General features: G+C 37.0%; 1 protein-coding gene across 11 annotated transcripts in view; it reads left to right on the top strand.

Moving 5' to 3' along the window:
• The window catches only part of CDKAL1 (CDKAL1 threonylcarbamoyladenosine tRNA methylthiotransferase), a 566460-nt gene that overhangs the window by 523133 nt on the left and 28921 nt on the right, over positions 1-14406 (top strand). For all 11 annotated transcript variants that reach the window (XM_039866443.1, XM_039866450.1, XM_039866444.1 and 8 more), the window contains 2 exons: positions 9025-9108; positions 12031-12195. In XM_039866443.1, the coding sequence (XP_039722377.1) occupies positions 9025-9108; positions 12031-12195 (249 nt within the window). The remainder of the gene's footprint in view (positions 1-9024; positions 9109-12030; positions 12196-14406) is intronic.

The raw sequence follows: 14406 nt of genomic DNA, 5'->3' as shown, positions 1-14406 counted from the left end.
CCAGGCCAATAAAGCAGAAGCTCTCAAGCTGAGCTCTCTGGGTCTCCCAGAGCTAAGCCAAGATGTGTGGGGGTGAGGGTGGAGGGGAGCAGGAAAGAATAATTGTTATTCAGTCTTCTTTAATGAGACGTGTTGTCCTCTGCTGAAAGATTGTGGCAGTGTTTTTTGTTATGCTAATTAGACACCATTAGAGCTTGGCTGTCTTTGATTTCAGCTTAATCCTTTCTGCTTCCTCAGCCTCAATCTCAACTGGCAAATGGTTAAAAGATGGTGGTGTGTACTGCACATGTTATTTATTGCTCACATCTATGCTGCGTTCTTTGGTATCAGGGTTCATAACGAAAGATTTATCTTACCAAAGGTGGTATGTATTTTGGACATTCTTTTTTGGCTTTTTAAAAAACAAATTTGAGAATGATCAATTGCTGCCTTTTTCATCCAAATGCCATTGTTTTTTACATAGTCGCTTTTGCAGCTACACAAAGTGGGAAATGACAGATTGGAAAATTTAGATGTCCTCTCCTTGGATGCCTGGATTTCTCTGAAAACAATGAGCGTGTTGATCATGGTTTAGCTTTCGGGGAAGCTGTGGTCAACCAGAAAGATGGAAGCAAGAATAATTTAGAGGTCAAAAAGGAAAATTTAGTAATTCATAATTCCTACCTTTACAATTTATAGATATGTATGTATTCTTTCCAGAAATTTAAGTATTGCATTTACATGATTACTGCAATTAAGAGTGTTTGTGGTGAGTTAAAAAAAAAATTTTTTTTTGATGACAAATATTGTCCTTCCTAAATAGTAAAATAGGGGATTTCTGTTAAATCCTTAAAACCAGACAATAATGTTTTAGAGCAGCCCTGTCCAATAGAAATATAGTGTGAACCACAGATATTATTTTAAATTTTCTGGTAGCTGCACTAAAAACGTAAAAAACAGGTGAAATTTTAATATATTTTATTTAACCCAATATATCAAAAATATTTCAACATGTAATCAATATGAAATTAATGAAATAGTTTGCATTGTATTCGTGTTAAGATTTTGAAATCCAGTGTGTATTTTGTACTGGGGTATATTGTAAAGCACATCTCAGTTGGGATTTGCCACATGTGGCTAATGGCTACTGTGCTGGATGGTGCAGGTTTAGAGTGAATCATTAATTCATTTGCTAAAAACAATTGTCAGGATAAAATCCATTTTTAATGTATGGAGAAATATTACCAACTGTATGACTTTGACTACATCACTTAATCTCTCATGAACCTTAGTCTTCTCATCTGTAAAATGAAGGGTTCCGCTAAACGATCTGGTGCATTCCTCCAGTGCCAGCTCTGAATTTATGATTCTAAAAATTCATATTTAGAAGCTAGGTGAGCTAGAACTTTTCCATCCTCTCCTGTAATTTAATATTTGAAAAGGAACCTCTTTCATGGCAAAGAAAATTGGAAGGTATCACGCATACCATACCCACACCTTTTTTTCTCAAAATGTCTGAATCTTTCTTTGAATTTGGAGTCTTACACTGTTTTGATGAAGTATACAGTAGGGTAGGAGACTGAAGTTACCTGGCTCTCAGTAATCATTGCTCAGTGCTTTTGGAATGAGGGCTTTGAGCAGAGGTATAAGGAGAGTTGGTTGGTAATTACTGTACCTTACTAGATTACATCAACACTGAATCTCTAAAACTTGGTCATCTATCTTTCTCATTTCTGGCTCATTTAATGTATCGTCAGTGAAACAAAAGCCCTAAAGACACTTTCCAAGAACGCAGTCTATTCAGTAGTTCTGAGCTATAAGTGTAGTTAACCTTTGTTCCTTTTTGAGAAGTTCATCAAAGATTAGCCCAGACTAACTGCATAATGACTGATAGAGACCAATGAAAAAAGATAGGAAGGTGGAAGTGATGGGGATCATTCTTCAATCTTAGAATTGAATTTTTAATTAAAAAAAAAAAATTTCTGCCCACATAGTCCTATATTGGCCCCACTTAGCCATCCAGTTGATAGGATCTCATGGATAGATGCCACTAGGGCATCTGGCCATAAGACTTTAGATAGTTTTAACTGTTGAGTGCTTTCCTGTAGTGCCTAGGCATTGTAGAGTTTGTCTGGTGTGGGAAAAATAGATTTAACATGCTTGTGCCAGGTCTGTGATAAGGAAGGACAACTTGTTTCAGTTTGTTAAGAGAGAGTAGATTTTATGTGTTCTTACCACAAAAGCATTGTAGGGAACACCTTAGAATGTTCTAGAATACCAAAAATGGTTAAGATTTGGCTGTGTTTTAAATTGGAGGTTCAGTCAGCACTCAAGTATAGATCTCCGATGCTGAAAAGGAATCAGGTCGGCATTTGTCACGTAACTATTTGCTGTTGAGAATTCTTTTAACTAGATCAATAAAGCATCATTACTGTACTATTACTGTTGGCTCTCAACCAGCAGATGAAATAGCTTTGTTATTAAGAATGGGATTTACTGGGAAGAGACTCCTTTGGGTTGTCTTTCTCTTACTGGGACGGGCACATGGCTAGAAAAAAAACAGCCGGCAGTTGAAGAAAACAGCACACGGGGCTGTTGTAGCAGAAATGTCATTGTCTGAATTGATTCAACTGAACCACCTTCTGTCTGGTCTTTGGATCCTGTATCCGGGCTTTGGGAGGGAGGACTTTCAAAAAGCCAAATTATTTTTCAGTTTTCCTTCATGTTTAGGTTATTTCTGAAATATGAGAAAGGAATAATAGGGCACTCAGATACTCCTGGCAATTAATAGATATACATAGGTTAAATTCGTAAAGGTATGGATATTCTACCTCAAAGGGACATTCTTTCTCTTTTGAACATATTTAATCCTATTAATAATGAGCTAAAGAATGTGTTCTTTCACATAGAAGATTCTGTTTTTTAAAAATCTAATAGAATGTATTTTCTGTCATTGTTTAAAAGTCAGATACAAGTCCAGTCCCTTTGACAATAAACTGTCCAACATGTACTCTCAAGAATCCTTAAGTAGACTGATAAACTAATGGCAAGCATTTTGAATACAACGGACCGTGAGTCTCATTACTTGTTTTCTATGCTAGCATCATTTTTGACACACATTCCTGTGTCATGGCCCTATTTCATTATAGAATGGCATTGTGGAGTAAGGATGATATTAAATTTTAATGTTATTGCTATTATTACTGTTGACTGTTTTTAGCATAAGTATGCCTGGTTCTTTAATTCCAGCTTCTGCAGGGCCAGAAAACAGAAGTGTGCATAAACAGTCAGGAAAATTACTGTATACCCTGGAGACCCAGCATCGCATGCTCTGCCTGTTGTGAATGATGAATCAAAATGGAAAGGTTATCATTTTCATTAGCTAGGAAAGAACAAGACCATACTTTTCTCCAAGTGTAATTACAGTGGTTCACTGGCAACATTACACTGCAGTAATTAGTCGAAAGGTGTATGTGAGGGCAGGCTTTTGCACAGACACTAGAAATATTATTTTAGAGTTTAAGGTCATAGCCTGGTGTTTAACATGTTCAAGGCAGCTTTGGGGGGGGGTGGTAGGGGGGACTAATTTGACTGGAACTAAAGAAAGACATTTGACATTTCCCAGAGTCATGCATTCAGAAACCAGTCAGGTAGAAAAATTATTTTTTATTATATACAAAAAAACAAAAAAACATAGCTGCAGAAGTAGCATGTCAGAATATTTTGTAGGGTAAACAGAGATGGAATTCAAGTTTATTAGGAACATGATGTAAATAATTACAAGAGCTTTTGATGTGTGTGTTTCAATCTCCATTTTTCCCCTAAGGCAATTGGACAGAGAAATTAATTGCTAGAAACTTTTTATGGGAAGCAAAATAATTTCTTTACCTCCTTGTAAGTGTTTTCCAGAAATAAACATTTCTCTTACACCAGCCCTCAAATATATATCTATCCTTTGTGAATGTTTTTTGGATACTCTGAGCAGTTATATTGAAATCTTGAACTCTAACTTAATCTAACCTTTCAGAATAGAAATTGAATTGAAATTATTTTCCAAAGCCATATCTCATGTTTTCTGTTTAAGGAGAACAAAAGTGAGAAGGGAAAAAAAACAAAGAAGTAAAGATAAAAGTAAACTTGACGTAAAGTTTATTTTTAAAGACATATATGAGTTTAAAAGAAGCTTTTTGCTTCTAGTCCAAAGAATACTTACTTATACCAGTGACATTTCTTAGTGGGTTAAAAGTGAAGGCCCAGATACTCAAATGTTAATATGTTTGTTTAATTTCGGTATTATCTGCCTGTCTTGAAGCAATTCTTTTTCATTTCTCTCTTTAAATCCTTATATAGCCATGTAGAATATTGTTTATTTTAGGACAAATGGAGAAATAGGGTTTACTTGAATGAGCATTCATTGAGCAGCCAAATTCTCTTGGAAACCACTGCTTTTTTAATGCTGGTATGTTTTTTTGTGTGTGCATTATCTGACCATATGGTTAGAACTGATGTTTCTCACAACTTCAGGCACTTGGGAAATTTTAAGCATAGATGTGACACAAAAAACACAGCCTAGCCGATTATGTAACACACTGAAATATCTACCCAAAAATTGAATTTAAAAAACATTGCTTTTTGTTTGTCACAGATGTTTCTCTACTAAAGGAAAAGTCATCATTGCAGAATTAGATCTATGGTGTTGTATGTTTCCTTTAGCTAACAGTTAAATAGGAGACATCAGGTAGTGAGAATGGTTCTAAGACTTCCTTTTCTTCTCTCCGCCACCAAGTAAATCACTGCATCTTGAAGGACCTCAGTTTCCCCTCTGTGAAATCAGAGATTCTTAAGCCTCCTTCAGGGTCCTACCTTCTTTGTCTAGTTAGGGGAATACTGTGTTTTCTGCCTTTTCTTTTTTAAAGCATAAGAGCTCGTCCATATTTTTTTCAACAAGGCTTAGAAAATTGTGCCACACTCATTTTTTCATAGTCAGGCTCTAATTTCCAGGAACTCTATGAGATCCCCATTAATGCAGGATCTTATTGGTCTTGTTGGTTTTTTTTTTTTGTTTTCGTTTTTGTTTTTGCACCTTCCCTCCCTTCAGCGACCCATCTGTGAAATGGAGGAGGTTTTTTACAAGACTATTTTTATAATTTATTTTTCATAAAATGTCTTTTTAAAGTCAGGTTAAATGGACTAAATGAAGTTCTGCACATTCTAGGAAAAATTACTTTCTCCACTGACATTTGATGTGAATACATTACAAAGTATGCCTAGCTTGTTAAAGCAGACACCAGGACTGACAGCCACTTTCAAAAGTCCTGACAAATGTCCCCGAGGTCAAACTGTCAATGGAAACTGAGTTCCCATAGAAATGCTATAACAGGGGCTGTATTCCCACCCCAACTTCTTAAACTCTAAAATGTTCGAGAAATTAAATAAGCATTTTATTTAATCAACTATAAATTAATTACCTATAAAGTAAATCAGAAGAAAAAAGGACATCTTCCTTAAGATTATTTTTAAAAGGGCTTTATGGGGAAGATTTTGACAGGCTTCTTGGTCACTCTATAGCTTTTTAAGAGACTGTGTAAGCGTTTTTTGGTGGGTATTAAAGATGACGTTGTTATTTTAAGTGCCACAAGACAGTAGCTGTAATTTGCAGAGAGCTCTAAGCATACATATACTGAAAGAAAAGAGAGTCTGGATTTGGAGTACATATTTCCTTCATCTGAAACCTTCTGGGTATACCAATCCCTAACCTACAGATCTAGCATGAATTATGACTTAGAATTTTGGAACAAAATATCCTTTAAATATTATAATCTTTCCTCTTCAGCCCTACTCTCCTCTTCCCACCTCCATGTCACTTCGGCCAAACTTATTTTTTAGATGAGGAAAGTGAAGGCCCAAAACATAGTCAGAGCTCTTTTATCTTAAAAATAATCTACCCAAACCCTGAGTCCTCGCACCCTCCTGTCCAGTTCAAATGTGTGGCGTTTGATGTTTTTGAGTAATCGTTCCTCAGACTCCTCTCCCCTGGGTTTCTGCTAGAACTATGCATTTTTGCTTCTGACCAATCCTTCTTCCTCTAAATCACTCTCCCCTTTCTTCCTAGCCTTGAATGTTCCAGTTATCTTGAGGCCTCCCTCTACACCCTTCTTTGGGTTCACAGTTCCAACCACATCTTAGTCATATTTGCTAAACAGCCATATTATCCTATTAGTCATAAAGTTAAAAAAAAAAAGTTATTTTCAACTTCATATATTTGCAGGAGTTTGTTCATTTTTTAAATTACACAAGCGTTCTTTCTGTTAACTTCTTCTGCAGAGGGCTTGCTTCAGGCCAGTGATGTAACTTGGCATTCTTGTCAGTGAGTCCAGTTGTTAAGCAAGGTTTTATCAATGATGGTGAGGTAGTCACAGATGCCAACTCTACTTCTCAGCAGAATATCAACATGAGTACAGATGTTGCAGAATATCAGATAGACAGCGTATTCCTCACTATTGTTTCTAAGACAGACTAATCTGATGATTTCTAGTGGCTTATCTCTGTCATTGGCATATTACATAGCTGGGTGGTGGATGTCCTAGAGATTTAAGGATATAGGTAGCCTTGTCTTTTTTCTCCAGTGGCCCTGCCTGTTTTCTCTTAGACTGGGACTTTTTTGTTGGATAGCAGAGGTATTCGTAGGCAAATCTGGATGACTACCCTAAATCTTGTTACGTGCAGGTCTTTAATCACACTCGGTTATCATGTAGGATTGAGGAGAAACCAGTTGGAAAGTATGGGGAGGAGGTGGCTTATTAAAATTAAAAAAAAAAAGACCTGAGGCTTATATACATACCTTGGCCCATAAGCTTCATTACTGTCACCAAGGCAGAATTGCCTCTTCCAAAGTTCCATCTGAAGGCTCCCTTCCTTAGCATCATTGCTGTTTTTAAGGTTATTTGAAATAGCTGATTCTCTTGAAGGTTCATTACGTTCACTTATATTCATTTCATTGCAACTTTAGTCTTTAAAGAATTTGAAGGAGAGCATTTATTATTTGTTTTTCTTGGGTTTTATTTTTTTGGTAGGGGCGGTGGGGATAGATTGTAGCAGCTTTTGATCAAAGTCTTAGCCTTTTTATGCTCATTTTTGCCTAGTAGTCTCTGGGGAATTTTAAGAGCCTCACCAATGAAATTAAAAAAAAAAAAAAAAAATCCGAGGCTGAGAGGACAAAAGGGTGAGTGGAGAGGTGTTTGCCACCATAAATTAATGCACAAAGCAGTTTTCCTGAACCGCTTTGACAAATAATAAATACTCACCTAGAAATAGTTCTCTGATGGTTGATCAAAAGCCCTGCCCTCTACTGTATAAACATAGCAAGACTTTCTAACTCTCTGTGTATATATTACTGTCATCATTATTATCTCCAGGTAAAATAGAACAGCCCAAAAATGATGACTACAACTGCCCACATTAATTCTAACAGGAGGAAAAAAGCAGCATACTTTTTAAGTGGCTCTACAATCACATATTGTTGTTAGATTAATTTCCTGAAAACTTAATGTTAGATAGAGTGTAATTGCAGATTTCCTTAAGAACCATTGACAGACACTTATCCTAAGTTATAAGCAACTCACACTGTGAAATGTGTGCAAACATTCTAAGTTTTCTTCCAGAAAAATATACTTCAATGAAACTAAGAATTCATCAGTCTTTTTTAATAAACAAAGCTCAAAGTAGAAGTTGAAGGAACTTTCTTTTGTTGCTACTTGATTTTAAAAGAGATTAATGTTGCAGGAACTTTATTGGTTTTCAGGGAATGAAATAAGTCTTTGATAAGTCTCATCCTAGAAACCTTACAACCTTGGGCTAAGGGTGCTACATTTTGAATGAAATAGTAAAAAAAAAAAAGTAAATTATGGTGTATTTAGGTTTTGGCATTGGTGGCGATGGAGAGGGAGTTTTTTTTTTTTTTTTTTTTTAATTGTTAGGTGGTCTATTTAGTGCAGCTGTGTTTATGTTTCCTAAATGGTAACTGCCTGAATATGGTGGCAAATCCCTACATATGAAAATTGGGATTGCTTTCTAAAAATCATCTTGCCAATGTGCTTTAATATGGAGGGTTATATTTATCAAGTAGCAATGGAAAAAATAATTCTTGGTTCAATCATTCAATACAGCTGGTTGCTACATTAGACATTTTGACAGCCTTATAAAAATAATTAATCGATACTTAAAAATAAATAATTTCACAGTGGAATAAATTTGAAAATGGTAAACATTTTTTAGAATAGCCACATGTCTTTAACCAATTTTTTGTCTGATTCAACTTCTTAGTTATTAAAAAATGCATGCTTAGATCATGAACGTAGATTGGTCCTGAAGCGAATTAACAGCCTTATTTTTTTGCTGTCTTTCTCTTTTAAAAAGTGAATTTGAGGTCATGGCTGTAATAAAGAAGAGACAGTTGCCTATGACAGAGAAAATGTATATAATAAATAAATAGCTGTGTGAATCAGTCAGTATTTTCAGAATCATATGCGGTGTGTGAAATATTTAGGTGCAAGGACTTAATGACTAGTTTTTGGAGGCACTTTCTTTAGTGTTACATCCCTCATAACTCAAATTAGTGTTTATTACTATTCTATCCTATTGCCAAAATATTTTCATGAATTTGGATTAGAAGCAGCTTGTTCTGGCTTGTTTTGCAACTTTGTTTCAAGAAACAAAGTGATATTTAGAAGATTTTTGTATGTCTTGGAAGCCTTAATTATCTTACTTATGTTGAAGGAGGAAATAAAAGATCAAGTTTTGTTTCATAGTTATATAAGAAAATAAGGTTTCATACTATGCTCACTTTATATTCATATAGTTAATAAAATAATGTCTTTCAGGAAATTTAAATCCATGATTCTTATATTAGCTATTAGGTAACTAGCAATCTATAATCTACTTTAAATTCAAGAGGACACTACTTGCTGGTCAAGAACCATTTGGGCTACTACCATTTATGTTGGTGTTCGTCCTTATCTTTCCTTTTTCCTCTCCTTCTATTCCCAGATTGGTGAAAGACAGCAAGTGTTAGTAACAGAAGAATCTTTTGATTCCAAGTTTTACGTGGCACACAATCGATTCTATGAACAGGTAAGAGACACTTCTGTGTTATTAAGTTTTCTCCACAATGAAAAAGAGTTCTGAAAGCAAGTCAGTTTAAGCAAAAGAGACTTAAAAAGAAGGAGGGTTGTAGAATCTTGCTTCAGCAAGTCTATTTTATAGCCTCAAACCAGGCAGGCACACATGGGGCTTATCTTTTGTGGCTTGGTCTACAAAACAATGTCTGTAAAGGAATAAGTGTGTTTTAGTCCTCATTAATCTTTGACAGCGCCAGTCTTAGGCTTTTGAGAGTTTGGAACAGGCAGTTATCACTGCCAGAATTCCCACAGCCTGGCAAAGTAGAGGGGAAAGTCCTGTTCAGAGACAGGAAGGATGTCTGCATGGGCGACATCAGCATGGAAGGGCAGGGATTTCCTCTTACTGTCACAGCACTAATACAGGTTTGTTGGTCGGTTGGTCGGCTTTTTTAGTTCTGTTTAGTTTTAATATTTTTTTTTGACTTCCACCTTGATAAAAATGCCAGGAGCAGAGGGAAAAGAGTCTTTTCCTTGGATTTAACTCATATTGCATGAACAAGGCTGGAGAGCAGTGTGAGGATCAAACCAACTTCACTTGGATAGAGTTTTCTCTGAGGCCAGCCCAAAGGGCTCCTTACTTACTCTCCTTCTTTCCCTACCCCTTGTTAGCTAGCCTGCCTTGCCCCACCGGTAACCAGACTTCTATTACAGCATTTGGGATTCTACTTCCCCAGGTGGTAAAACAATTCAAAAGTGACAGAAGCAAACCGCATGCCTCCTTCAGGGGCATTGGGATATGGAGATGGGGCGTGCCCACTCAGATCGGAGACTCTCATGGGGACACAGGGATTTCATGGGTCATTCCTGGGTTGCATTAACTTTTAAGACCAAATGGGTCCTCCTCCTTTTTTGTTCCTTTCTCATCAAATGAGAAGTGAAGTTTTTTTCTATGCATCGTGGCTGGACTTCAAGCATGGGAAGGCTCTTAAGATCAGAGTAGGCAAGTCAGGTAAGGTATGATCATGGGCAGTTGACCGTATGTGTTAGAAAGCAGGGAGACAGTAGCTGAAGAGGCTGCTCCACCAGGAACAATCTCAGACCGGGCCCTGGGTCCTCACAAAATGTACGGGGAGCTTTTCATAGCCGAGACTAACCATCCCCATTCTGTACCCAGCAGTGACTACAGTTAAGAAAGGATTTCCAACCCTCCATGTTTGAGCTGAGTCTCTTCCCTGTTTCCATCTCATTAGCTGACTCCAGATAGCCGTTTTCCTATTCAGGCCAACCTTCTGCTCAGCCCTGGGGAGGAGCTTGATTGTATTTTGGTTGCCTCTTCTCTCTCCTTTCTCTTGCCATCTGGGTTTTTGCCTCAGCGGGGAACTTTTTTTCCCCCTTCATTTTAAAGGCAATGGCATGCCTCATTAGCTGTTTCCTCCAATTTAAAGCAGTCGGGCTTTTTCCAATTATTAAAACTGGAGGGGGAAAATACACTGAGCCCTTCATTCAGATCAAGGCAGCAGATCAAGGAGTTATTCTCCCCCAGAATAGTACCAAATCTCCCAGGAATAGTTTACTCTAGAGATTTTCTTGTTTTATAAAAATTGATTTAAAAAGGCTTTCATATCCTGGTACTAAGGCTCTTTTAGTTGGTTTGCTTGCCATGAGTAATTCACCACCCAGGTGACCTTTTTCCTATACTTTGATGAAGCAGTGTACTCAGTGGTCATAAAAAATCAAACTCAGAAAGACCCAGATTTAATTTTGCCTCAGAGAAATTGGCTGTGGAACTTCTGGCTCTCCTCTGACTTTTTTTTTTTTTTTTTGTCTCTACAACTAAGCGTATCAAAGATTTCATAGAAATTATTTTTCTAATAAGATGAGTACCAGAAGTAAAGATTGTATCAAGATATCAAAGTATTGCTGGATTAGAATTAGTGTATTTATTTTGGATCCTAACTTTAAAAGGTTGGCAAGTAGCTACAGTACTAAAATAAAAGTGTGAAGGAGACATAATGCATACAAACTGCCTATAAGTCCCAAAGGAGAGGAAACATTTGCTCCAGGTAAACAAGTACTTTTATCAGAAATCTCTAGTGGAAAGACAACATCTGACAGTTTTTTGTGAACTAGCCAAAGTACCCTTCAAAGTAGCTGATTCTACATGGAGGTAAAACTAACACATGTATTTTATAACAGAGCAAAAGAAATGAATGGCAACCATTAGTTAAAGGAGTCATTTACCTCCAAACACCCATGGTTGGGATATTGAAAAGGTTGCTTTTAAATGTTCATTTTCTTCCCCCAAAAACACATGCTCATGCACATGTGCACACACATACATACACAGAAACATGCAGGCCTTTATTTGAAGTGTCTACTCAAACCATCATTCTGACAGCTAACTTGGAAGCTATTAAAAGTATGAGGCTCTCATCAGTGTTGTCTCAGTTTTCTTCATTGCTTAGGGCAGCCAAGAGCAAAATATCAAAGTCCTTTCCAAAAGTGACTGGCTGACTGCTGGGGGATTTCCCAGTTCTGCCTTCCGCATGCCTCAGGAAAGCAGGCGTCCTGCAATGAAAGAGCACTGTCTGCAGCCCGCCGCTCCTCCCAGAAGTGCCTTCCCTTCCTACTAGATCCCCAAGTCCTGGCGCAGCTGGAAGATGGAGCCTGTTTGAGATGGGATCCCAGGATAGAAAAGGGACCTTAGTGGACAACTGAGGAATTCTGAATAAAGTATGGACTTTAGTTAATAGTAATATGTCAAAATTATCGCATTAATTGTGATGATGTATCATACAAATCTACAATGTTAATAGTAGGGAGTGCGGGGTATATAGGAACTCCTTGCTCTCTTTGCAATAATTCTGTAAATCTAAAACTGTTCTAAAATTGTTTACTTTAAAAAGAATTAAGCCTTCTGAAATTTTTTTTAAAGGTTTTAGTGCCAAAGAACCCCATATTCATGGGGAAAATGGTCGAAGTGGACATTTATGAATCAGGAAAGCATTTTATGAAAGGGCGGCCAGTGTCAGACGCCAAAGTATGCACGCCATCCATCAGCAAACCATTAGCAAAAGGAGAAGTCTCAGGTTTAACAGAGGTGAGTAAAAGATGCTTTCCTCTCCACCCTGCTAGTAAAACAGCAGCTGTGGAAGCACAGTGATTCCAGACCATGTTTCTGTTATCATTTATAGTTCCCTTTTTATGCATGCATACGGTTTTAATCCTTTCCGACAGATTGAAATCTGAATTATAAAGATGCATTTTTGCTGATGCCTTTAGCTTTTTTTTTTGTTTAACTCTGCCTGTAAAGGGAATAAGCCGTTTCTGCTTCTAGGCTAGAAGCAGAAGGCAAAAGCCATTATTTTCAGGTGAAAGATTTAACACTGAAGATGGTCTGATCCAGTGTGTTTCTGTGTCAGTAGATCCTGAATGGAAGGGGGTGAGGAAAAGAATATTTTCTTGCTTTACAAAGCTGTTTATAATATAGTAAAAATCTACAGTTAAAACAGGCACCAAACTATGCCAGTATATGTGCGTATGGTACTTCTCTCTAGGGTGTTAGCTGAATATCTGCTTTAGTCATGAGCAGTGAAAATTAAACATTTTTTTCTTTCTATAAAAAAGTAACCTGACCCTTATTTTATACCTTGGTAAATATGGCTGTTTGCCGAGCTCTCTCTTACATTTCATTGAGCTACAGTTGTAAAAGCTGATGGAGTGTGAAATGAAAATGTGTATCACATTTCTAAGCATCATTTGATGTCCTTTCTCCAACACAATTGTTAAGTACTCCAAGAAAAGTATATAGCAATGACTTAACATACAGGAAAAAAAGATAAGTGGTATTTATCTGGCCATATAATTCTAAAATTGTTTCAATACGTTTTATCTTTTCCCTCAAAATAAATTGCAAGGACATGTTAATTAAACTTTGGGAGTAGTGACAAAGAGGATACTATTATCTGTATTCTCACTTAGTATGGTGATACACTGTGGTGTCCAAACATGAGTGACCTCTCTCATGAGCTTGACAAGTGCATGTGAAGAATCTGTATGCACAGCCATCTGACTGATAATGGAATGACGTAGAATAGCCTTTGTCAAAACCCTGCCAAGTGTGTCATCCGGCTAAACCAGGAGTGAACTCTAAGCTTGATAAGCATAACCATTAATGTTTGCTGTTGTTTAAAAAATAAAAGATGTTTGGGGGTTGGGATGGATGGCCAGGAAGGAACCACATAATTCCAACGTTTAAATCATATTGCTAGAAACATGGTTTTTTGATATGTTATCTAATACTTAAGAAATTTGTAAAGGAAGTTGGCTTATTTTTTTTTTTTTTCTGCACTGTGTGTTTTACAAGCTTGATTTTAATATGCTGCAGTAAAAAGGATCACAACGAATGGCAATAGTGGACAAATTATTGTTTCAAAGACCCTGACTGATTTAATTCATTCATGTATGCCTATGGAAAAAGATGGTATTTTAAAACATCATCATCAATAATACATAAATCAGGAAAATTAGTACCCTTTAATTAGTTTCTTACCTATAACATTACTTTCTAGGAGGGCGGCCCTATTTAAATTCCATGGGGCAGTCTTTTCTACTCTACTTTTCCTCCCTCCAGCCTATAAAATGGTATTTTCGTCTGTCAGACCACCAGCCGTTCTCTGAGCTGGTATGGCCCAAAAGACCTAGGTGAGATGAGGACAATGGTCAGTTGGCTGCTGGCCCGCGTTGGCCTCTAGGAATAGTCTTATAGCGTGCATGAGGCCATAGGGTCAGGAATATTGATTTGAGTATTTGCATTATGGAAAACATCAGGCAAGTCCTTTATCACCATTCGTGACTTCATGTAAATTAATTAACACAGCTTTATGCTTCATTATTTGTCAGCTTTAAAGATATGCAAAACTCAGGATTGAAAAGCCTCTTTTAATGAATTTGTCCTGATGTCAAAATGTTTTCGCCGATGATAGGAACCAAAATAAATTAAGCAGGAACAGAACAGCTTCCATTTTTTTGTAGGATTTAGAAGTAGATGATAGAAGTTATAATCATGTCTTGGACATTCCAGGCACTTCGCACACTGATAAAGGTGCTGGCGCAATCGAATGAAAAAATTAGCTTAACCCTGTGGGTGAAGCACAGCCTTGGGTTTAGGTAGATCTGGGTTTACATCCGGACTTGCCAGTTTGCCCTAGGGATGTGACTCCTGAGCTTCAGTTTAGTCTGTTAAATGGGAATGATAATATCGATCCCAGTGGAGTTGTTGAAAGGAATACATTCAATAGTTTATGTAAAC

The sequence above is a fragment of the Pteropus medius genome, unplaced genomic scaffold, assembly GCF_902729225.1.
Source record: "Pteropus medius unplaced genomic scaffold, Ma_sr-lr_union100, whole genome shotgun sequence".
Lineage (NCBI taxonomy): Eukaryota > Metazoa > Chordata > Mammalia > Chiroptera > Pteropodidae > Pteropus > Pteropus medius.
Note: the sequence above shows the minus strand (reverse complement) of the source record. Positions and strands in the feature narration are given on the sequence as shown.